At 40.8% G+C, this 26775-nt stretch overlaps 1 protein-coding gene across 1 annotated transcript in view; it reads right to left on the bottom strand.

Annotated features, from left to right (window-relative positions):
• Positions 1 to 26775, bottom strand: part of mmel1 (membrane metallo-endopeptidase-like 1) — a 106084-nt gene that overhangs the window by 18039 nt on the left and 61270 nt on the right. Inside the window, exons 11-19 of the mRNA XM_059952218.1 lie at positions 26165 to 26301; positions 24920 to 25013; positions 12194 to 12322; positions 11184 to 11282; positions 9148 to 9231; positions 6978 to 7081; positions 4655 to 4713; positions 1621 to 1740; positions 355 to 488 (exon numbers count right to left, since the gene is read on the bottom strand). Coding sequence (XP_059808201.1) covers positions 355 to 488; positions 1621 to 1740; positions 4655 to 4713; positions 6978 to 7081; positions 9148 to 9231; positions 11184 to 11282; positions 12194 to 12322; positions 24920 to 25013; positions 26165 to 26301 — 960 coding nt within the window. The remainder of the gene's footprint in view (positions 1 to 354; positions 489 to 1620; positions 1741 to 4654; positions 4714 to 6977; positions 7082 to 9147; positions 9232 to 11183; positions 11283 to 12193; positions 12323 to 24919; positions 25014 to 26164; positions 26302 to 26775) is intronic.

Raw genomic sequence — 26775 nt, 5'->3', positions numbered from 1 at the left:
AAGTACATTTATTATCAAAATACATATACAGTACACCCTTGAAATTTGTCTCTTTATTGATTGATCGAGTGATCGAGATACAGCACTTCCAGCCCTTCAAACCACACCACCCAGCAAACTAGCCTAACCATTGGACATTTGACAATGACCAATTAACCTACCAGATGTTATGTCTTTGGACTGCGGGAGGAAACTGGAGCAGTCACGGGGGAGCGTACAAACCTTTTGACAGGCAGTGGTGGGAATTGAACCTGGTTCATTGGTACTGTAAAGCGTTTTCCTAAACACTATGCTACTGTGCTGCCCATTTATTGCTTTACAACTAACATAATAAAAATGCAAAGCGATACTCACATTCTGTCCTCCGGCTAAATCCCAGGTGTAATTTCCATACTGATTGACTATGCATCTAGATCGGTCTTTGAAGTGAGTGGCTGAAAAATTGCTCCACCAGTCGTACAGGTTGCCATCCTTGTCAAAATTCCTTCCTAGAGATTGTCAAAAGCAATAGGAAAAGGTGTTTGCTGTTGAAACAAAATCCTAATTGAAATGAAAGCTCAATCATTCTCCACAATTAAGAATACTAATTGGGAGGTATTCCAATGTCTGTAAATACTAAGCTTTGCTTTGTGATGGGAATGAAAGCCATCAGATATCTAAAAGTAATGGAACTAGTATGTAATCTGCCAATAATAAAGTTACAGAAGTTATTTAACCAATAAATCATTTGCTTGGTGGCCTTGATTCAAGTCTGGTGGAAAATTAAGAATGCAGCAAATAATTTGGTCCATTTGAATAATTACTATTTGTCAGGGCAGCAAGGTTTTATCAATGACTAAAATGATTAACTTTGCTGCCCCTGTACACTCAGCGGCCATTTTATTAGGTTCACCTGTATACCTGCTCGTTAGTGCAAATATCTAATCAGTCAATTATGTGGCAGCAACTCAGTGCATAAAATCATGCAGACATGATCAAGAGGCTCAGTTGTTGTTCAGACAAAACATCAGAATGGGGAAGAAATGTAATCCAAGTGACTTTGACCATAGAATGATTGCTGGTGCCAGATGGGGTCGTTTGAGTATCTCAGGAATTGCTGATCTCCTCGCATTTTCATGCACAACAGTCTCTAGAGAAGGGATTCCCAAACTTTTTTTATGCCATGGATTAATACCATTAAGCAAGAGGCCCACTGACCCCAGGTTGGGAACCCCTGCTCTGGAGCTTATATAGAATGTTTTAAAAAACAAAAACTCATTCAGTGAGTGGGAGTTCTGTAAGCAAAAATGCCTTGTTAATGAGAGAGATCAAAGGAGAATGGCCAGACTAGTTCAAGCTGACAGGAAGCTGACAGTAACTTAGGTAACAGTAGAGTGCAGAACAGTGCCTCTGAACACACAACACACTGAACCTTGCAGTGGATGGGCTACAGAAACAGAAGACACTGAATCTACACTTTCATTAGCTACAGGCGCTACCTAATAAACTGGCCACTGATTGTAGATTCACTGTTTTCACAATAACATGGTGGTATGATTTGCATTCTTTACTGATAAGATGAGAAATGCGACTATGCAACTGGAATACAGCGGAGTGAAATATCAAATGATTCATGCCTACCATTGTCATCAAATCCATGAATGATCTCGTGGGCAATCACCATCCCAATGCCTCCAAAGTTCAGTGCTTGATGCTGGTGTTTGCTGAAGAATGGTGGCTGGAGAATTGCAGCTGGAAATACTGCAAGGAAAAAAACAACCTGCTCCACTATCCGCTTGCCAAAACTGGGAACGCGTGCCCTTGAGAAACGGTTTTATGACCTACATGTTTTACTAGAAACAATAACACAAAGAACAGAATAAAAAGGGAACATGGAAATCTGTGAAAAGTACATTTCCCATTAGGGTGCCATGGTAGCATAGTGGTTAATGAGTCGCTGTTACAGTTTGGGGCGTTCTGGAGTTTGGAGTCCAACTCCAGTGCCATCTGTACATTCCCTCGTGGAATGTGTGGATTTTTCCCGCATGTTCCTGTTTCCTCCCAGATATATTCTGGGTAGGTTAACTGGTCATTGTAAATTGTCCCGTGATTAGGTTACGGTTAATCGGTTTTGTTGGGGGGTTGCTGGGAAGGTCCTACTCTGTGTTTTATCGTTAAATAAACAAACACACAAACAAATAAACATAGAACTTTGGAATTGATTTTCTTGCAGGCACCCACAGAAAAGTAAATAAATAGAATAGAGTCTGTGGAAAAACCACACAACCACCCCAAAAAACACACAGGAAAAAGTAAACCCAATTCAGTTGGTGTCCAATACAGGAGCTTTTTTTGTTTGTCAGGGCAATGATGTTGGAATACAGAGAACAGAGTTAATGTGATTAGAATGGACTAGAGAGGAGTTGGAACTTCTTATAATTGAAAAGACATTGGGAGTTCCCCATGCTATCTAGCTGTTTAAGATTGGTCAACGTGAAGGCAAATAATGAATGGCAGAAGGTATAATTGACGGAGAAGCGACACTGCAGATTGCAAGATCAAAACAGTGAGTTATTGGCCTCTGCTCACGCTGTGGGAGGAGCGATATCTCCCTCTCCCTCGTTAGTGAGAGGCAGGGCCTGTTTGAGATGCTGAGGAGTTGGGATGGACAGTAATTTTTGATAGACACTAGATCACAGCCTTTTTGGGGGCTTTGCTATTGTTTGCATGGTGGGTGGTGGGGGCTGATACTTCTGCTGGAGCAAGTGGTTGGAGGTGGAGGGGGAGGGTTAATGCTTTGGCTGCTTCTTGTGCGTGGGAAGGGTGAGGGGGGCTTTGGGGTTCTAACACTTTTCTGTCATTCTTTCTTTGGGGTTTTTTCCTCTCTTTCTCCTGGATGACTCCGAAGAGTGAGAATTTCACGTGACATACTGTATACATTCTTTGATATTAAACTGAACCATTGAATCATTGAAGGTATTGCAGTAGAAGAACAAGGATTTCTAGGCTGGATAACAGATTCTTTCCTTTGGCTATGAGACTTCTACACCCAGTACACATTATTTCTGACAGCACCAGCAGCATTATGCTGAAGAAGGGTCTCAGACCCAAATGTTGACTGTTTATTCATTTCCATAGATGCTGCCACACCTGCTGAATTCCTCCAGCATTCTGCGTGTGCTGCTTTGCATCATGCTGTTGTAAAATTGACTATATGTTACATCTGCACTTTGTCAACTTGCACATCTACAGAATATTTTTTATTATCTGTTAATATTATTTTATGTGCAGTATGTGTTTTGCACCTTGTTCCCAGAGTAACATTACTTCATTTAGCTGGACATATGTGCAAGGTTGAATGACAATAAACTTGAAATTGTACTTGTATTCCTGCCGCAAAGCAGAAAAGAAATCATGGCATATATCAGTAATATTAAAGCTGATTCTGATTCTGAAATCAAATGTGCTGAGCAGCCTGTAAGTGTTGCCTTGCTTCTGCTGCCAACATAGCATGTTCACAACTCACTAACCCTCATCAGGATGTCCTTAGAATGATGGGAAGAAACCAGAGCACCCAGAGGAAACCCACACGGTCATGGGAAGAATGTGCAAACTCCTTACAGACAGCAGCGGGAATTGAACTCCGAACTTATAACCAGCGCTGTGAAGCGTTGCTGTAACCACTAAGCTGCCGTGTCACCCCTTGCGTTTTATTCAGCTGGTGGCGGACTTAATATGCTGATGACACCACAATTGTAGGCCGTATCTTGGGTAATGATGAGTTTGAGTACAGAGAGGAAATTAAGAACCTGGTGGCACGGTGCAAAGACAATAACCTATCCCTCAATGTCAGCAAGACGAAGGAATTGGTTGTTGACTTCAGAAGGAGTAGCGGACCACACAACCCCATCTACATCGGTGGTGCTCAGGTGGAGCAGGTCAAAAGCTCTAAGTTCCTCGGGATGAATATCACAAATGACCTGACTTGGCCTAACCAAGAAGAGTCCACTGCCAAGAAGGCCCACCAGTGACTTTACTTCCTGAGAAAGCAGAAGAAATTTGGCCTGTCCCCTAAAACCCTCACTAATTTTTATAGATGCACCGTAGAAAGCATTCTTCTAGGATGCATCACAACCTGGTATGGAAGTTGTCCTGTCCAAGACCGGAAGAAGCTGCAGAAGATCATGAACATAGACCTGCACATCACACAAACCAATCTTCCATCCTTGGACTTGCTTTACACCACATGCTGTTGGAGCAGTGCTGCCAGGATAATCAAGGACAAGACGCACCCACCCAACACACTTTTTGTCCCACTTCCCTCCAGGAGAAGGTTCAGGAGCATGAAGATTCGTACGGCCAGATTTGGGAACAGCTTCTTTCCAACTGTGATAAGACTGCTGAACAGATCCTGACCCAGACCTGGGCCATGCCTTCCAAATATCTGGACCTGACTTGCATTACCTTACTTTCACTTTTCTAATTATGATTTATAATTTAAATTTTTATTATATTTACTTCGTTTTGTACTTCAGGGGGCGCGAAGCGCAGAAACAAATATCACTGTGATGATTGTACGCTCTAGTATAAATTGTTTGGTGACAATAAAGTAAAGTATTAAAAGTAAAGTATTAAGTTTAAGTATTACTTTTACAGTAAAGTGGATATGACATACCAATCAGATTCCGGTTAGGTGAATAAAAAGCATTTACAATTGCAGCACCGATCATCCATCTGAAATAAAACAGGTAAAGATATTCTTGTGATCAGAGATGTGTGCCAGGCTTATCAGCAAAGATCGAAGGTGGGCGTAGCTCACAAGCTCCCAGTACGAGTCATGAATAGGGAGGTCAGTTCAGTGATTTATACAAGTCATTTCAAACCTATTTTCCTGATATTCTATCCAGACATTTATCTCCCAAGACCAATTCATCACTACGGTTTTCAAATTAATAGGAAGAACTGATAGGATAAGACAAGACAAAATAATATCTAGATTGGTGAGACCAATGTAGATTGGGAGTCTGGTTCACTGAGCACCTAGCAAGAAAGTCAATTTCTCAAACTTCTGTTAATTGCCCCCCCCACATCTCTTTCACCATTCCCCATTCCTGTTTCCCTCTCTCACCTTATCTCCTTACCTGTTATCACCTCCCTCTGGTGCTCCCCCCCCCTTCCTTTTCTTCCATGGTCTTCTGTCCTCTCCTATCAGATTCCCCTTTCTCCTGTCCTTTATCTCTTTCACCAATTAACTTCCCTGCTCTTTACTTCACCCCTCTCCCTCTCTTGCTTCCACCTTGTACCTCTTCCTCCCCTTCCCCACCTTCTTACTCTGACTTCTCCCCTTTCTTTCCAGTCCTGATGAAGGGTCTCGGCCCAAAACGTTGACTGTTTATTCTTTTCCTCCAGTATTTTGTGTGTGTTGCTTTGGATTTCCGGCATCTGCAGATTTGATAACTATGTGTTGCTTTGGTTTGAATTCACAGGATTGGATAGTTTCAAGCTGTGAAACTGTTATCCTCCACAAGTCTCCATTGGGAATTTCTCTCCAGGATGTAACTCAGATGTTTCAGAGTTGGATAATTATTTTGAAAAAAAATGAAAGGAAAAGATTTAGAACAAGATTATGTAATTCTGAAACACTTGTATAGGATGGCAAAGAATATTGGTAGCTTGGGTTGAGGCGTTTAATGTTGTGGTGTTTGCCGAGCTTGGCAATTAGCTTGCAGATGTTTCGTCATCAGTCAAGGTGACATCCTCAGTGTGCAGTTGTTACCAAACACATTGAAATAGACGTCACCCACGAACCCCTAAGAGCCAAAGAAATGTGAGCCAATAGAGTTCAAAGGTCAACTGAAGCAGTAGCCAATCAGGCTCACGGCAAGCGAACGGGGGCCTATATAACCGCGAACACTCCCAGAGAGAAACACAAACAACTGTGCACTGAGGATGTCGCCTCGACTGGTGATGAAACGTTTGCAAGCTGACTGCCAAGCTCAGTGAACACTACAACAACAATCACTCGTTGTACTGCATTCTGTTAGAAGATAGTTAATCAGGAGAGACTTCAGATCCTCGAAACACGTGTATAACAACACACACTGAACCCCGGAGGAACTCAGCAGGTCAGGCAGCATCTATAGAGGGAAACAGATTGTCACTGTTTCAGATCGAGACCATTAATTTGCCCTCATGAATGAAATGCTGAGTTCTTCCAGCATTTTGTGTGTATTGTAGTGTAACTCTGGAAGTCACAGGGATTAAGTAGATGGAGGTACTTAAATATTCTAGAGGAATTGAGAGTTATGGGAACTGGCACAGGATAGGGGGTGAGGCCAGCATAGATCAACCACAATCATATTGAATGGTTTAAGGGGCCAAATGTGGCCGATTTTCTTGTGTTTTTTTGCATTCTACAGAGGTCAATAATATAGTTGGAGTTAGCTTCAGTCAGCCAGCAGGGGCTAAGTGGAAGATACAGTGCTGACTAAAGCCAATGCCAGCTCTAAACCTGGGAGGTGGGTACCCAGAGAAATTCTACATTGGATGAACTTCCCTGTTTTGACACTTGATCGAAAGTGCGTAGAACGCACTACTGGAGAAGATGGTGGAGGCAGACACTCACACAACTTTTGGATGAGTGTTTGAATTGCCAAAGAGTAGAAGGCTTTGGACCAAGTGCTGTTAATAGGGATTAGATTTAATGGGTACTTTAAGGTCAGCATAGACAAGGTGGGGACAAAAGGCCTCCTTCGAAGCTGTATGATTCCATGTAGATCTTAATGGTGGAGAGGGAGGAAGGGAGCTACTGAACCGATGGGAGAAAACTCATATCTTAGGCTCTTGGCAGTCTATACTTTAGCAAAAGAAATTTAACAACTCCAAGGGTCAGAACTGGAGGTGTGTGGAGATCCAGACTTTTAAGACTGGGAGAGGGAGGGAGAAATGAGGTAGTGGAGAAATTAGCAAGCAAGGACAGCCACTTGTTTGGGACTTACATATTTTGATCCATTTGCTCCCGTAATTTCCTCAGAACCTTCTGTGCTCCGGCCTTCAAAATTTCAAGGTTATTTTCAAAGTACTTGGTTTCACTGAAGTTTAACTGGATAAAAGAACAGAATTTATTGTTAACGCAAGGAAGTCTGCAGATGTTGGAAATCCACAGCAACACACATAAAAATGCAGGAGAAACTCAGCAGGTCAGGCAGCTTCTATGGAAACGAATAAAAGTCGAGAGAATTGTCTTGGCCCAAAACGTCGACTGCTTATTCAATTCCATAGATGCTGCCTGACTTGCTGAGTTCCTCCAGCATCTTGTGTGGGTTGCTTTAGAATTTATTATTGTTACAGATGTTGCTAATCTTTTTAAGGATTAAAACTTAATCTGTTGTGAATAGTAAACACCCTTTCTGCATTCATGTTGAATTATAATCATAGTAAACTTCTGTGGCTCATCACTCTATGTAATGGAATACTTGTTCATAATTTTTAATCCTTTAATATTGATGCATAATTATCTTGCCAGAAACATGGCAAGGAAAGGATTAATAAAGTATGAAATTTTCCATACATAAACTATGAAAGGTAATGATATATTAGATCAGTTACAGCAATTATCTCTTTGTTTTGATAATGTTCATAAAAAGCTATGCTATCAGTTGAACCATTTATTGAAACAAGTATTATATAAACACTATGTAGTACTTTAATCCACTATTTACATTCACTTAGTTTTGCCATTCTGAATAAACTTTCCAACAATGGAAAAGCTTTGTCTGTTTCCTGGAATATGCTGTTGGCTCAGGCAAGATCAGCTACATGGTCCAATTCTCCAAGCTTTGATGTGTACACCGTGTGTGACGTAGATTTGAAATGTACAGACGAGGAGTGACATCATTTCAAAATCCTGCTTTCTGCACATGCAGCAAAAGTGCTCAACAAAGTGGGTCCCCAATCTACACCGGGACTCGCCAATGTAGATGAGGCCACATCGAGAGCACCGGATACAGTAGATGACCCCAACTGATTTGCAGGTGAAGTATTGCCTCTTTATAGAATTATACAATTTATGGAAGCTATGCAGCTCCCATCATTACCATAGTAACACGAGGGAAGTAAATATATGTTCAAAGAGCTCATGGCTAACACGAGGGGGTGCAATTTGAAGGCATCTGGAGGAAAGTATAAGAGGAATATCCAGAGGTAAATTTTTTTTTTACATAGAGAGTGATAGGTGTGTGGAATCTCCCTCCACAGGTAGCGGTAGAGGCAGATACATTCGGGACGTTTAAGAAACTGGATGGATGACAGAGAATGGTGGGCTATGTATGAGGGAAAGGTTACATTGACCTTAGAGTAGGCTAAAAGAAGGGCCTGTACTGTGTTGTAATGGTCAATGTTCTAAGTTCTAACTCGACAGCAGAGAAAGCTGCCAGGAACCAGAAGGGAATAGGAGGGAGTGGAACCGTAGTGCTCACTTCTGTGTCTGTGCACCTGCCCTGTGATCATCTGCAAGAACTCACTCCCATGCTGCAAGAGGCCCTGAGCTTTTGCAGGGTGGGAGACTGGAGACAAGGTGTGGAAATCACAGTACGTGGCTTAGAAATGATAACAACAAAGACTGTTGGTGAAGAAGACTCCAGTAATATTGCTGACTCTTTACAGGCCTGCCTCACAAGTTGTCTGATGAGAGAACAAGTTGCATTGTAATGCCAATGCTGGCTGACTCTGTCAAATGATGCGTGCCTGCATTTCTTAAAGCAGTGGTCCCCAACCTCCGGGCCGCGGACCGATACCAGGCCGCAGAGCATGCAGGGGTGTGGCAGTAGCCAGTGCACACCCAGCACGCCTTTAAGAAAAAAGCCAAAGTAAACAAGCTAATTAATTAGGTGCCGCCCGGCACGTAAATGTCGACCCAGATCAGCGGCGATTGCCGATTGCGTAGAGCAAGTGAAATCGACAGTCGCCTCTGATCTGGGTCGACATTTACATGCCGGGTGGCACCTAATTAATTAGCTTGTTTATTTCGGCTTTTTTCTTAAAGATGTTCCGCCTACTGCTGCACCCCTGCTTGATTCACAGCCCGGAGGTTGGGGACCACTGTCTTAAAGAATTGTTATTGGAAAAAGAACATACGGTTGATTCCTCTGCAGAGGATCAATTACTCACATGTGCATATTCCCGATCCAACCTGGGATTATCTTCCTCCAGTATATAGTCTGGATATCCAATTTGCTCTTTAATTGCCATTACCTTGGAAGGATACAAATATAAAGAAAGGTTAAAATAAGCACCTGGACAACGTTTCTCCCCAACCACATCCTCATACCTCGAAATGGATTTTTCCAAAGGTTCCATGCAGAGTCTGGGATTCTGCAATTACCTTCAGCACTCTGGACCAAGATTCTCAGTATCTACCTGTAGACAACACGACTGGTAGATTCTATGGTGTGCCAGAAATCCAATTGGGAGGTGATATTTATTTCACTGCTACCCAGATGACACATGTACTTACCACTGAAAAGTGACACTGACGAAAGCTCACCTTATTTGTCATATGTCTGTCAAAAGATGCAGTGAAAGGCATCCTCTGCATCAATGACCATCACAGCCCTAAGATGTGCTGGAGGAAGCCCACAAGTGTTGCCGTGCTTCCGGCACCAACGTAGCACGCCCACAACTTACTAACCATGGCCCGTACGTCTTTTGGAATGTGGGAAGAAGCCGGAGCACCTGGCCGAAATCCACGCTGTCACGCAGAGAATGTGCAAACTCCTTACAGACAGAGGCAGGAATTGAACCCAGATCTTCTGATTGCTCACTCTGTAAAGTGTTGCACTGACCACCATGCTGCCCAGTTCCAGCATTATTGCCTGGGCTAAGCTCTTTCACAGTGTTGCTGGGGAATTAGTTCTTGTTGCCGTGGGAATGAGCATACTGGCATTCCCAGCACATTCGTGTTTTCAGAGCTTTATACCAGCCTGAGTCACGCTAAGGTGAATATAATACTTACCTTTAATCACTGTAACCTGTTTTCTCTGACATACTGCCCTACACTACTCCCTTCAACATCCATGATCTCCCTCTACTATTCAAGCCCTCAAACTCTGGATACACCTCCTAATGGATCGAATCAATAATTCGCCCCCATCTGCCCCTTATCAGACTGCTGATCACCACATCCTGGTAAAGATTGTCGAACCCACCACCTAGGTCTCACCAGACTGACGCCCGACACTCCACCATCAGATTTTTGCTTGATTGTAGACTTGCCCTGACCTACATATCAAATTTAAACAATAATCGGGCGCACAATCCCTGACCCCCCCCCTTCAAACACAGCCAGCACAAAGTTCTGATAGCGCACCTCTTCTCAAGTATGACAGCTCCAGGGTGGCCATTAGCTGAGGCAGTATCCACCGTGGGAACTTCATCTGAGAACAACAAATCTCACTACCTGAAGGCCTGATTGCCTGAAGAACTGGAAATTCCCAAGATTCAATGCTTCTAGCAGTAGACTGATGAAAATCCGAAGAAAAATAGCTCATCCTGGCTAACTTTTCTCCATTCTTTTCAATGGACAAATGTTGCAACTGCTACACTACTTGGGTTAAAGTAACAGGGGATTATTTTGGGACTGTACGTCGACATAGTAGCATATTCAATGGTTCCATTTACTATCAGAGAATGTATACGGCACACAATCTGAAATTCTTACTCTTCACAGACATCCACGAAATGGAAGAAAACCCCAAAGGATGAATGAGAGGAAAGCATTAGAACCCCAAATCCCCCCACCTCACTCCCAAGCACAAGCAGCAGCAAAGCATAAACCCTCCTCCCAGTTGTTCCAGCAGGAAGCAACAGCGCCCACAACCCCCCAAACAAGCAACAGCAGAGCCCCCAAAGGGAGACCATGATCTGTAGACCAACAAAACTAATGTTCACCTGACAATTCAACATATTGTATTGTGCAGTTGTTAAAATCTCCATGACTTTGGCCTCAGGATTACGTTTTGTTCTGCTGTGAATAAAGGTCAAATTAATTGAAATCCTTGAGGTACCATCACTCTGCAACCAACACAAATCTATTCACTATTTCAGTGAATGGAAAATTCTTCTAAATTTATACCTTACACCCAATGGTCACCCAATAGAGGTTTTTTTTTTGTGGGAAATTGAAGCTATAATTAACAAACACTGACCTTCTCTTGTGCCTTCTGCTTGGAAACTGGATCCATCCATTCCAGCTCATCCAGAGTTTCAATAAACACTTCCCTGATTTTATCAATTAAATCCTTTACCTGAGGAAGAGTAATTTGTTCAGTAAGCAATGCGAATAATAGTGAACACAATCTGTGGCATAATAATCATCAAATGAATAAGCTGTTCAATTGTCAACCAAGGCTGATTTGGTGGCTCACTTATCTCTGGGTCAGAATGATGTGGGTTGAGCATTCACTTTGAGCACAAAATCCAGAACGACCTACCATGGCAGCTCTTGTGGTAGATGGTAACCTTTAGATAATTGCTCACGTGGAGGCTTCAATCTGAAACATTAACTTTCTGTTTCTGTCTTACATGGAGGCCCTGTTTATTTTGGAGGAATGTTATAAATGCCTTAGTAGGATTAAAAACGACATCAAAAAGGATCAAAAATGTCCAAGACATGATGGAATGTATCCTGTGATCCAAAGGAGAAAACTGTGGGGGCTCAGAGAAATCTTCAAATCATCTTTGGCCATGGCAGAAGTGCCAGATGACAGTGGACAGTGAATGTTTTTTTTCTTTTTTCAGGAATGACACCCACGTGACCAATTAACCCTCTAACCCTCATGTCTTTGGAACATGGGAGGAAACCTACATGATCATGGAGGAGAAGGTGCAAACTCCTTACAGCCAGCAGTGGAATTGAACCCAGGCTGCTGGTGCTGTTTTAGTATTATGCTAACCTTTTGTATGAGCACTTGAAACATCATGGTTATGGGCCGACTACTAGGATATTGGAATAATACAGGTGGATACTTAATGGTCAGTGTGGACATGGTGTACTGAATGTTCTGTTTCTCTGCTGTATTTCTCCATGGTTCTATCTCAACACTATTTGAAAAAGTGCAGGAGTTATTTCCAGTTTCTTTTATTGGCATTGAACTGAAGAACATCTTTCCCACTGGTCTACATTAGAATTGCAGGCATTGCTTGATGTGATACTCACCATTTTCTTACTGTCACCATTAAACGCCTCCCTGACATAGAGAGCTCCCACTGCGTTCCTCATGTTGAAGTTGGTGTACCTCGCACATTCTCGCCAACGAGCATCTTCCACGGTGGTACCATACAATGCCTGTGGTAATTAACATTAATTAAGAACATAACTGTTGTATTCATAAAAAACAATCATTGTAATTATAAATGGTTGAATGTAATAAGTTACTGCATAAATTTATGAACACAAAGCGTTAAGGTTAGATAGTCAATCTTATCCAACTGACTTACAGTGACCAGTAAAATTATATCAACAAATATGAAATGTAAATGCCATCCTTGTGCATGTAAGGCACTGAAGTGATTTCAGACTACAGAATAGTATGAGCTTAGACCCTTTACAAATATTATACAGAGCTCATTTCAGTAAAATACTGGGAGATGGCAGCACTGTCAGAGACTATTTATAGATGAGGTCTTAAAAACAAAGCAATGTTTATAGGTCAGAATTAAAGGCCATATGCCTATAATATAAAGGAGCAGAATTAGGCCATTTGGCCCATTGAGTTTGCTCTGCCAATCTATCATGGCTGATCTACTTCCCCCTCACCCCATCTCTTGCCTTCTCCCTGTAACCATTCATGCTTTGACTAATCAAGAATCTATCAATCTCTACCTTAAATACACCCAATGAATTGGTTTCTACAGCTGCCTATGGCATAGAACTCCACAGATTCACCACTCTCTGGCTGAAGAAATTCCTCCTCATCTCTGTTCTAAATGGATGTCCCTCTATTCTTAGGCTGTGTCCTCAGGTCTTAGACTACCCCACCATAGGAAGCATCCTCTCCACATTCACTCTATTGAGGCCTTTCAACATTCAGTAGGTTTCGATGAGGTCACCCCTTATTCTTCTGAATTCCAGTGATTACAGGCCCAGAACCATCAACTGGTCCTCACATGGTAACCCTTTCATTCCTGGAATCACTGTGAATTTCCCCTGAACCCCTTCCAATGTCAGCACATTCTTTCTTAGATAAGGGGCCCAAAACTTCTCACAGTACAGCAAGTGAGGCGTCACCAGTATCTTATAAAGCCTCAACATTAGATTCTTGTTTTGCTATTTCAGTCCTGTCAAAATGAATGCCAACATCACATTTGTCTTCCTCACCACTGATTCAACCTGCAAATAAACCTTTTGGGAATCATGCACAAGGACTCCCAAATCCTTTTGTACCTCAGATTTTTGAATTTTCTCTCCATTTAGAAATTCCTTTAATTTCTTCCACCAAAGTGCATGACCATTCACTTCCTGGCACTGTATTCCATCTGCCATTTCTTTGCTCATTCTCCTAATCTCTCAGCCTCCCTCCTTCCTTAACACTAACTGCTCCTTAACCTTTCTTTGTATCATCCACAAACTTTGCTACAAAGCCATCAATTCTGTCATCTAGTCATTGAGAGATATAAAATGAAGCAGTCCCAACACAGACCCTTGAGGAACACCATTAGACATCGGCAGCCAATTAAAAAGGCTCAATTTATTCCCGCTCTTTGCTTCCTGCCAATCAGCCAATGGTCGACCCATGCTAGTATCTTTCCTATAACACCATGGGCTCTTAATTTGTTAAGCAGCCTTATGTGTTGCACCTTGTCAAGGGCCTTCTAAACACCCAAATACACAACATCCATCAATTTCTCTTTTGTTACCCTGCTTGTTATTGCTTCAAAGAATTCCAACAGATATGTTAGTTAAGATTTTCCCTTAAAGAAACCACGTTGACTTCAGCGTACTTTATCACGTGCCTCCAAGTCCCCTAAAACCACATCCCTAACAATTGACTTCAGCACCTTCCCAAGCATGGAAGTCAGACTAACCGGCCTGCAATTTCCTTTCTTTTGCCTCTCTCCCTTCTTGAAGAGTGGAGTGACATTAGCAATTTTCCAGTCCTCTGGAACCATGCCAGAATATATTGATTCTTGAGAGATCATTACTAATGTCTCTGTAATCTCTTCAGCCACCTCTTTTAGAACTGTGGGGTGTAGATCATCTGATCCACATGATTTATCCGCCTTCATAACTTTGTTTTCCAAGCCCCTTCTCCGTAGTAATGGTAACTTTACTTACTTCTGCTCCCTGACACTCTCGAAATTCCAGCATACTGCTACTGCCTTCCACAATGAAGACTAATGCAAAATACTTATTCAGTTTGTCCGTCTTTTCCTTGTCCCCCATTGCTACCTCTTCAGCATTATTTTCAGTAGTCCAGTATCTACTCTCATACTTTTTACTCTTTATATATCTGAAGAAACATTTGATATCCTCTTTGATAATTTTAGCTAGCTTACCTTCATATTACGTTTTCCTTTTAATGACAGTTTTAGTTGCCTTCTGTTGGTTTTTGAAAGCTTCCAAACCCTCAAACTTGCCAGTAATTTTTACTCTGACATGTGCTCTCTCTTTGGCTTTGACTTCCTTGTTAGACAATCCTGTCTTTAGAATACTTCTTTTTTGGGATATAACTATCCTGTGCTGCCCAAATTGCTTCCAGAAGTTACAGCTTTGTCTGCTCTGCCACCATCATTGCCAATGCTCTCTTCCAATCAATTCTGGCCATCTCCTCTCTCATCCCTTTACTCCATAGTACTGATACATCTGACTTCAGTTTCACTTTCTCAGATTGCAGGGTGAATTCGATCATATCATGATTACCTCCCCTAAGGGTTCTTTTACCTTAAGCTCTCTAATCAATTCTGGTTCATTGCACAACACCCAATCCAGAATAGTTGATCCTCTAGTGGGCTCAACCACGAGCTGCTTTGAAAAGCCATCTCGTAGGCACTCTAGAAATACCTCCTCCTGGAATACAGTACCAATCTGATTTTTCCTATCTACCTGCATATTGAAATCCCCCATAACTATTGTAATATTGCTCTTTTGGCATGCATTTTCTAACTCTTTGTAATTTGTAACCCTCGTCTTTGCTGCTGTTCGGGGGCCTGTATATAACTCCCATCAAGGTCATTTTACCCTTGCAGTTTCTGAGCTCTACCCACAAGGATTATATACCTTCCAATCCTATGTCACCTCTTTCTAAGGATTTGATTTCATTTTTTTACCAACAGAGCCAACCCCCCCTGCCTACCTGCCTGTTCTTTCGATACAACCTTGGATGTTAAGCTCTCAAATATAATTTTCCTCAGTCACTCATTGCTGCTTGAAAGAATTCCACTTTAAAGCTTTATTTACAAACATTCTGAATGCCAGTCTGTTCATCATTTGTAGCTGTGAAATATTCCTGTTGGGTGCTACACTTGGCAGTGTTTGAGGTTGTTACAATAAGATAAGATTCAGTTACGAAAAGTTGGAGAAAAGGCGTCTGAAATTTACTCCAAGGAACTATCCATGGTTAAGGCATCATGATAGTTGAAAATTAAGACTTAGAAGAAATGAAAAATGGCAAACGTGGATACAAAAACCTTAGCAGAAGCAATAAACTTAACTATGAAAATCAAACAAAAATGCAGATGTTATAATTTTCTTTAGGAAAAGGTTGAACAAGTTAGGTCTTTTTTCTTTGGAGCATAGAAGGTTGAGGGGGGACTTGATAGAGGTGTTTAAAATTATGAGGGGGATAGATAGAGTTGATGTGGATAGGCTTTTTCCATTGAGAGTAGAGAGATTCAAACAAGAGGACATGAGTTGAGAGTTAAGGGGCAAAAGTTTAGGGGTAGCACAAGGGAGAACTTCTTTACTCAGAGAGTTGTAGCTGTGTGGAACGAGCTTCCAGCAGAAGGGGTAGAGGCAGGTTCGATTTTGTCATGTAAAAAAAAATTTGGATAGGTATATGGACAGGAAAGGAATGGAGGGTTATGGGCTGAGTGCAGGTAGGTGGGACTAGGTGAGAGTAAGTGTTCGGCATGGACTAGAAGGGCCGAGATGGCCTGTTTACATGCTGTAATTGTTATATGGTTAATATATGGGTCGGCACAACATCGAGGGTCGAAGGGTCTGTACTGCGCTGCAGTATTCTAGTGTCTAGTGTAAATCTACAATAAATGCAGAAAATGTTGGAAATACTCTGCAGGTCAGTCCACAACTGTGGGAAGAGAAGAAGAGTTCATGTTGCAGGTTAACTGATGATTAATTAACAATGAACGCAGAAAATACTGTATATACTGTACTCAGCAGGACAGTCCGCATCTGTGGGAAGAAAAAAAAGTCAACATTTCTGGTTGGAGTGATTGGTTCTGATAATAGTTTTCTGACCTGAAATGTTAATTCTGTTACTCTTTCTACAGTTGTGCTGGCCTGCTGAGTATTTCCAGAATTTTCTGTTGATCTAGAGGGTAAGAAGTCAACAGATGCCCTAGGAAACAATGGAATAGAGAAAGAAATAGGAATGGAAAAGGACAAGGATGGAAGGGAGTTAAATTTGGTGCAGAAAATTAAATCAGAAGGGTAGAGACAAGATGTATTAGGAAGGGCACAGAACTGAAAAGACTTTCGCAGAAGCTTGAAGGGGAACTGCCGTGGTCATAGTACTGGAGGTGGAGCTAATCGATCTGGCCAGCATGGGAACACACTGCTCATAGGTGAGCTCTCTGCCACATTCTGCCTTTTGTTTACAGATTCTCAACAATGTGCTTGTTAAGCTCTCTGAGCTGTGGGTGACATTCAAAGCTTATACAGGCTGTCAAAAACATATACTGGACTCTGAGACCATGGAAATGATAATGGGCATAAATTTATTTGGCTCTAGATTTAGAATGCTCCTTCGGTGCCTTGCTTACATCTAGACCGAGGAAGTAGAACCTAAAAATCTAATGAAGGCACAAGATCCCTCTTTACAAGTGTAAAATCCCTCAGAATTATAGCTTCTTAAAATATAAAAAACCTACTGACTCAAAAGGGTAAGATTGTGTACCTGATTCCAATTGCAGCTTTTACTGTGCTGATTTGCCAAAGGATTATAGCCAAAAATTACAGCTTTCATCACGTTTTACAACTCCACAGATGCTGTCTGATATACTGCAGTTCTTACTCTGTTACTAAGGCAATCGAGTTAATTAAAATCACAGCAAAGTTCAGCATAGTGATATTATGATGTTTCCTATCCCATTATTTATTCATTGGATACGTTCAACAAAGAAATAAGCAACTCACTTTCCTCTGGGAGCTTGTGTTTTTTAATAAGTTATAATGCTGAGGGATTTTCATTTATTTTTCGAGATACAGCATGGAATAGGCCTTTCTGGCCCTTCGAGTCTTGTTGCCGAGCAATCCCCCGATTTAACCCTAGCCTAACCACAGGACAATTTACAGTACCAATGAACCTATGAACTGGTACATTTTCAGATTGTGGGAGGAAACCTGAGCACCCAGAGGAAACTCACACAGTCATGGGGGAACATACAAACCCCTTATGGACAGCGGTGGGAATTGAACCTGGGTCGCCTGTACTGTAAAGTGCTGTGCTAATCACTACATTACCATGCCATTATTTTACAAGAGTATATAAACAGCACCATATATAGCATTATCAGATAGTAAATATAGCATAAAGATTTCTTTTGGTGTGTATTACCAGTGAGGTGGCAAATGTATCCTTTTCATGAATACTTCAGTAATTTATTGCTCAGTACACACTTCTTGCTGGACAGAACCCATGCGGACAGAGGCAGCATAGTTTTGGCAAAACCCAAACTGAATGTTGCTCAGCAGCTAATAACTAAATGCCTTTTAACAGCGTTAATTACAACACCTTCCTTCACAGTTGATAATTAATAAAATTCTGATTATCGAAATTTTACAACAAATGCAAGAGTATCAAGCCAATTGTATCTGTGCTGGTTAAACAATTGATCCAATCTTATTAATTCAAGATTCAAGATTGTTTACCATCTTTTCCTATACACAAATGTAAAGGCAAATGAAATAATCGTTACTGAGACCCGATGTAGCACAAAAAAAATACAAAAGATAAAAAACACATTAAATATAAATACATAAAATAGCTTACATAGATAGATTGATTGTACGTCCTTAACGTGACGCTAGGTTGCAAGATGACTGAAGGTAATAATAAAGTAGTGGTGGAGGTAGCGGGTAGTGGTAGTGGAGGTAGTACTGTTATATTTGCCCTTGTTTAAAACCCACATCTATAAACAGTGAGTAAGCTAGACAAGGTGCAGAAAAGAGAAACACACACACAAAATGCTGGAGGTACTCAGCAGGTCAGGCAGCATCCATGGAGAGGAATAAACTGATGTCATCTTGGGCTGAGACCCTTCATCCGGTCCGGAAAGGAAGGGGACAGAAGCCAGAACAATGTGGTAGAGTGCTGCGGTAGGGCCTTGATTGGAAGTATCAAGTGTTTTCTCCCCTTCATAGATGCTGCCTTAATTGCTGAGATCCTCCAGCATTTTGTGTGCGTTGCTCAAGATCTCCAGCATCTGCAGAATCTCTTGATTTGTCGCAGTATCTTTTGTGCTTGTCACAAAGATATTGCCTGCATTGGAGACCTTGAGTCAAAAAGAGAGATAGGTTAGCTCCATTTTCCTTGAAGCAGAGGAGGTAAGAGGCAACATGACATTGGTGCAAAACATTATGAGAGGCATAGATAGAGCAGGCAGCCAGTGATGTAACAGTATCACCAGGAAACCTAATATACCTTCAGCCCTGGTGAAGACACAGTTTGACTATGGAAACCATTAAATCCCATTGTCTAGTATAATTTTCAAAATTCTACCTGAAAGCACTCCAGTTAAACAAAATGTGACTGATTTATGGTCGATTGTGAATGAATAAGGGAAGCAACTGAAAGGAACTCCACAAAGAGTAAATGTGCAGATGCTGGAAGTCAAAGTAACACACACAAAATGCTGGAGGAACTCAGCAGGCCAAACAACATTTTTGGAAAAGAGTAAACAGTCAGAGTTTCACCTGTCCTGATGAAGAGTTTCAGCCCAAAATGTCAACTGTTTACTCTTTTCCACTGATGCTGCCTGGCCTGCTGAGTTCCTCCAGTACTTTGTGTGAAAGGAACTTCACTTACCCCATCATTGAAATGTTCCCACATCCAATGGACTCACTTTCAAGGACTCTTCATCTCATGTTCTTGATATTTATCTCTTATTTATTTATTATTATTATTTCTTTCTTTTTTTACTTGCAGTTTGTTGCTTTTTGCACTCTGGTTGAATGCCCAAGTTAGTGTGGTCTTTCATTGATTCTGTTATGGTGACTATTCTATGGATTTATTGAATATGCCTGAAGACAATGAATCTCAGGGTTGTATATGGTGGCATATACATACTTAGATAATAAATTTATTTTGAACTTTGAATTGTTAGAGGAGTTACAAGTGACTATGGCTTCTAATTAAGATTATACTCTTGGACTCTAAATCAAATTAGTCAGTCTTTCAGGTGACTAGGAGGAGACAACAGAATCAAAGAAGGGAACTTAAAATACAGCAGAATGGAATGTGTAAGCAAGCTAGGATATGACTGATGAATATTAATGGAAGCAGCATGTAGTAAGAGAATAGAAAAAGAGCTTTACAAATGGTAAAATGCCATAAGTAATGAGTTGAAATAGACTGAAGCTCTCCAGCACAATTCAATTTTCAACATGTTGAAGCAGTACAGAATGTTAATTGACAATGCCAATTTCTTGTCAGTTGTACAACCAAGACAGCGCTTGTAGTGATTAATGCGTAGATTACATCTTGAACAACTATGTCCATCTCCAACAGGAATGAACTATATGGCTAATATTTTACATCAAAAGTTATGAGGGGAAAAATAAAATATTATGTCCTGGAAAGGATGCATTGAAAAAATATTGCATGAAAATCAATGGATATCGGAAATGAAAGTTGAAAATTCTGGAAACACCAAACAGACCAGGTAGCTTTAAAGATAAATCTTGACATCTCTCTTTCTGCAGATGCTGCCTGGCCTGCTGAGTACTCCCAGCAATTTTTGTGACCTTGTGAACTGCAAGGTAACGTAGCAGACATTAGGTGCTTAGGTCAGGTATCGTCTACATACTACTATTCCTGCAACTCCACACTGACAACGTGGAAGTGAGATTATACTGGGTGGGAGCAACAACTGAACTAAAGGTCAATTTTCTCCTTCTCTTGTATTCAACCTTATTCTGCACTTTGACCAACTCCAAAAACCATATGGGTAGACTGAGAAATCCAATTATTTAAAGCTGCATGCTTGAACAGAGCATACATACATTTCAATTAACTGATCTGTGGATAGAGAAAAGTAGCTGAACAAGTAAATAAATCCTGTGATGAATAACAATGAAAGATAGAATGAAAAAAAACTGTCATTTACTAATTATATGACCTCAGCTTATTTTGCAGAATTAATACAGTACAGGGAGGGGGGAGAGGTTAGCATTAAATGTTAATAAATTACATTTATAAATTAAACAGTCTCAAGGATTAAAAGTAGGACTTCATTTTGTGCTTAGAAAAATGCTCTAATTATTATAAATAGTTGAGGAACAACTGATTGCCACTTTTGTAAGGGAGTGGTGCGCAATTCTTGGTTTTAAATTTCTTTTACTGCGAATAAATATTCTTGAGCCTGGTTGTTGGTAATCCTCTTGTAAGTTGGCTTACTGATGGTTGTGGGGTAGGAACAGGACTCACACCACAAGGTCCAAGAACAGTTACTACCCCACACAATCAGGCCCTCCAACTAAAGAGGATAACCACACTCTGTTGCCCATTCATTGAGATGTTCCCACAACCAATAATCTCACTTTAAGGACTCTTCCTCTTGTTATCTCATATTCTCGTTATTTATTGCTATTTATTTATATTTGCATTTGCACAGTTTGTTGTCTTCTGCACTCTGGTTGATCTTTCACTGATCCTGTTACTATTCTATAAATTTGCTAAGCATGCCCGCAGGTAAATGAATCCCAGGGTTCTATGTGGTGACACAGATGTACTCTGATAATAAAATTTACTTTAAACGTTGATAAAAGTCTGAAAGGAAAATTCTCCCTTTCTGTAATGTTTGCTTGCTTTTCAGCACTATTTTGTTATCAACCCAACCCCGTCCCTCCACCTCTATTTTCTGTTTTCTATAGATCACATAGTTTCTTTCATCGTTATATTGATTCTTGGAGGAAGGAACTGTGTATGTTTTGCAATTTTTCCGACAATACAAAAATAGGTGGAAACACATGTTGTGAAGAGTATATTGTGATTGCACAAGATTATATCGATAGACTAGCAAATGGAGTTTAATACGGGGAAAGATGAGGGGATGCACTTTGGTCAAGAGAAATCAAAATTCAGATTATTATAAAAATAGAAAGAGACTGCAAGCGAGTGAAGCACAGTGGGATATAGGTATCCTAGGCCATGAACCACTAAAGGTTAGTAGCCAGTCCAACAAAGAGTTACAAAAGCAAACAGAATTTTGACTTCATGCCACAGGTTTGAAGTTAAACATAGGAAGGTGTTCCAATTGTACAACACTTTGATGGGTTTCGCTTAAAATGCTGCAAACAGATCTCCATACAAAGGGAATCACCAAGCTATTTCCTGGGACTTAAAAGGGTTAAATACTGTGTGACCATTCTCCTTGGAGTTTAGAATAATGAGGGTCTCTTTATTCAAAGATGCAAGATCCAAAGGCGGCATGACAGGGGAGGTTGTGGGGTATTTTCACAAGTGAGAGTCTTAGAGAAGGGGAGATAACCATAAGATCCACATCTTGTGATTTGAAACTAAGGCACATAAAAAATTTCTTCTAACAGTGACCAGTGAATTTCTAGAATTCTCTACCTTGGTGGGTGGGGAAGCTGAGAAGTTCTGCAGTTAAAGTGGAGGTGAATGAATATTTGATAGATCGAGGAATACAGGGATATCCAGCAATGGCATAGACAAGAAGTTAAAGCTGGAGTAGGTCAGCCACACTCATACTAACTGGCAAGGCAGGCCTGAAGGGCCTGATGGCCTATTTCTATTTCCTTGTGTTCTTGTCAGGTTACTCATCCCTTCTTCAGTTTTGATCGCTTTTTATATCGTGCTCACATGTTCCTTCATTTTCTGGTGGCATTTCCAAGTGTGCTTCTTTAAACAATTAAAAAATGCATTTGCATCCTCTAATCAGAATTTTAGGAATCATGGGTTGAGGGTAACACATTAACTAGGATGAGGGGGTTGATAATGCATTAACTAGGATGGGGTTGAGGGTAATGCATTAACTAGGATAGGGGTTGAGGGTAATGCATTAACTAGGGTGGAGGGGGTTGAGGGTAATGTATTAACTAGGATAGGGGTTGAGGGTAATGCATTAACTAGGATGGGGGGTTTAAAGTAACGCACTAACTAGGATGGGGTTGAGGGTAATGCATTAACTAGGATGGGGGGTTTAAAGTAACGCACTAACTAGGATGGGGTTGAGGGTAATGCATTAACTAGGATAGGGGTTGAGGGTAATGCATTAACTAGGATGGGGGGTTGAGGGTAATGCATTAACTAGGGTGGAGGGGGGTTGAGGGTAATGCATTAACTAGGATAGGGGTTGAGGGTAATGCATTAACTAGGATGGGGGGTTTAAAGTAACACACTAACTAGGATGGGGTTGAGGGTAATGCATTAACTAGGGTGGGGGGTTGAATGTAATGCATTAACTAGGATGGGAGGGTTGAACATAATGCATTAACTAGGATGGGGTGGGGGTTGAGGGTAATGCATTAAGTAAAATGGATGGGGGTTGAAGACAATGCTTTAACTACAATGGGGAGGGTGGGTTGACGATAACGCATTAACTAGGATGAGGGCATGGGCTAACAAGTAGAAAACAAAGATTAGGGATAAGTGGGTTCTTTTCAAGTTGGAAAACTATAAATAGTGAGGTACTTCACTTACAATCAGAACAAATAATTTACATGAAAGGACCAAAGTACTGCATCCAAGTTTGCTTCTGAAAACAGATGAGAAAATACATTGTGAGGAAGACATTGAATTAGTAAAAAGAGGGAGATGGATTCTAATGAGGTGGAAAGTAAAGCAAAGTAAATTATTTATTTAAATAACAACAAATAGAAGATACTGGGGATGCTCAACAGAGGAGGCAGCATGGGTGAGTAAAAAATTCAGAAAACCTTTCCACTTGATAACCTTCTGTAGAACATAACTTCTGAGAAGCAGAGAAACAAGTACGTGAGTAGATATAAAATGGAGGGTCTATGATAGAGAAGAGGAGCAAAAGGATTAAATCTCTAAAAGGGGATGATAATGGGACACTGAGAAAGCAAGGAGTAAGTCTGAAGAAGAACAAATGCAGCATTGTTAGCGGATTTAACGGTGGATATCTGAAATAAGGTTGCAGGTAATGCAAAATATCTGAAATTAGGATTCAATACATCAAAGTACATCTATTACCGAGTATGTATGCAGCACACAACCCTGAAATTTGTCTTCCCCACAGACAGCCCTGAAAGAAAGAACCATGGAACCAACCACTTCAAAGAAAAATATCAAACCATCAAACTAAGTACAAAGGTGGACTTTTATTCCTTAGCTATGAAAAATTTATAGTTGATCTAGTCAGGTTGCTTATGATGATTAAAGGATGCAATAGAGTGGACAGAAATGAACTCCTTCAGTGAAGGAATCCAAAGCAACACAGGATAATGTTCGAGTCTGGCTGTTCCAAGGATGAAGATCATAAGACCATAAGATATAGGAGCAGAATTAGGCCACTTGGCCCATTGAGTTTGCTACACCATTTCATCATGGCTGATCCATTTTCCTCAGCCCCAATCTCCTGCCTTCTCCCCGTATCCCTTCAAGCCCTGATCAATCAAGAATCTATCAACCTCTTCCTTAAATATACATAAAGACTTGGCCTCCAAGCTGCCTGTGGCAATGAATTCCACTCTCTGGTTAAAGAAATTCCTTATCACCTCTGTTCTAAAGGGATGCACCTCTATTCTGAGGCTGCCCCCTCTAGCTTTAGATACTCCTACCATAGGAAACATCCTTTCCACATTCATTCTATCAAGGCCTTTCACCATTCGATGGGTTTCAATTAGGTCACCAATCATTCTCCTAAATTCCAGTGAACTCAGGCCCAGAGCCATCAAATGACAAGCCATTTTATCTTGAAATCATTTGCATGAGTTTCATTTGAACCCTCTCTAGTTTCAGCTCATCCTTTCTAAGATAAGGGGCCCAAAACTGCACACAATACTCCAAGTGAGGTCTCACTAGTGCTTTATAAGGTCTCAACATTACACCCTTGCTTTTATATTCTAGTCCTTTTGAAATGAATGCTAACATTTTGTACAAAATACTTCTGTATTTTCTCTCCATTTAGAAAACAGTCAACCCTTTCATTTCTTCTACCAAAGTGCATGACCGTACACTTCCCGACACTGTATTCCATCTGCCATTTCTTTGCCCATTCTCCTATTCTGTGTAAGTACTTCCTTTCCACTGTTCCTACCAACTCTGGTGGAGACGACAATAGTGGGTATATGGTACAATTTAAGCACAGATGCGTTAACCATGATCTATTGCATTTCACAGGCAGAGCATGGACTCAAAAGTTCATGTACAGGACACATATTTTTATCTTCAGCAAAAAAGATCCAGAGTGAAATATAAATATGATAACAAATGTCACTCTGACGAGGAATAACTGCAAAGCAAGTGTCAAATGAAGATTTTGAAAGATTCAATACCTTCACATAGCTTGTTTGGGCATCCTTAAATCGCCTGCTCAAGTTTGTAACATGATCTACAACCAGCCGCCAGACCAGGTAGTTCTGAAGAGTGCTGAAAACATTCAAAGATTCAGGAGTTCAAAGTACATTTATTATCAAAGTATGTATGCAGTATAAAACCCTAAGATTTGTTTCCCACAGACAGTCACGAAACAAAGAAAACCATGGAACCTGTTCAAAGAAAAACATCAACTTCCAACCTCCCCCCATGAGCAAAAGAAGCAAATTATGCAGACGACAAAAAAAACAAGCAAAAAGCATAGTACATAAAAGGAGTCCAGGTGTATTCAGTTCAGCTCAGTTCTAGCTCAATCTAGCATTACGTAGTTTGTTATCTTCATAGAGTTAAAGTCACGAGAAGTCGTGAGAATTCTACCTTTTTCTGCTTCGTAGAAGTCTACCATAGAAAAGGCATTGAAACTGTTAAAATGCCTCTCCATTCACCTTTTTCCAGTCATCAAGTTCAAGCTTCAGGCAGGCTTTTTGCACTGAGACTAGAACTAGAGGTCATGGGTTAAGTGTGAAAGGTGAAATGTTTAAGTGGAACATGAGGAGGAACTTCTTCACTCAGAGGGCGGTGAGAGTGTGTACTGAGCTATCAGTTGATGTGATTGATGCAGGTTCAATTTCAACATTTAGAAGAAATTTGGATAAGTACATGGATGGGAGGGGTACAAAAGCACAGGTTGATGGGATTAAGCAGAATTATACCTCAGTATGGACCGGGTGGTCTGAAGGGCCTGTTTCTGTGTTGAGGTACTCTATGACGCTATGACATAGGTACATAAAGCTTTCTCTTCTCCCGGTCTCCTTAGTATGAATGAGATTCCCTTCTGCTATTCCTGTAAATTCTGCTGGAATAGACAATGCTGGAGCTCTGGTGAAGCTGCCTTGGTCATCAGGTTGACATCACATCCAACTCCAAATGGAAACCAGGTGATTTTGAAGAGTAAGTTGCATTACCTTTGATGAGAGCGTACTGTTTACTAACCACAACTTTTTCAGCCAACTTGTTCTGAAAATACCGTGCTCCTTAATAAATCTTTTTCTTTCTTTGCTGGAGAATGAATGTGCACCATTTTGAATCTCCCTCTTCTCATTAGGACCATTTTGGAGATACTCAGAGAACCAGTTAAACTCACCTTCTCAAAAATAAAAGTGAGCATACAGCACAAGACAAAGTTAAAACTCTGACGGTTTTACCTTTTGGAATATTTGGGGAGAATCTGCTTAAGTTTCTGAAGATATTCGATGGCATAGACCACAACTTCTTCTTCCGGATGGACTTCAATATCAACACTGGACATGATCCCTTGAATGATCTGCAACCAGTTAAATCCCTGGGACACAACCATTCAATGAAAATAATCAGCACTTATCATTGTCATTATTGGCACCTTTCTCTAGCAGGGGCATAACATTCCACAGTAAATACAGCCAGAAAACTTCATTCAGCAATCATCAGGCCACAATGTTTGAGGACAGCTTCAATTATGTGCATCCACATGGACAATGATCTGCCTCAGGTTATCTCCAGCCCTGCAGACAGAGGTCCACAGGGCTCTTGTGAGATAAGCCAAAAGATCTGAATCTCCTGGCACTGACTCTTTCAGATTCTGCCAGACAACTGTTTGACAATAGACCTCATCCTATATGCATACTGTTAATGACAAGAGAAAACTGGTTATTAAAATGATACATGCCAGTACAAATACTAAAACATATTTTGCATCAACCTATTTGAAGGAAACAGCGGTAAGTAAGTAAGATGATCTAATTCAAAATTCTTAGAAAAGAAAATACATGTCTTCATT

This window comes from Hypanus sabinus, chromosome 27 (assembly GCF_030144855.1).
Source record: "Hypanus sabinus isolate sHypSab1 chromosome 27, sHypSab1.hap1, whole genome shotgun sequence".
In the NCBI taxonomy this organism is placed as follows: Eukaryota; Metazoa; Chordata; class Chondrichthyes; order Myliobatiformes; family Dasyatidae; genus Hypanus; species Hypanus sabinus.
The sequence above is the reverse complement of the archived record's forward strand: the minus strand, read 5'-3'. Positions and strand labels throughout refer to the sequence as shown.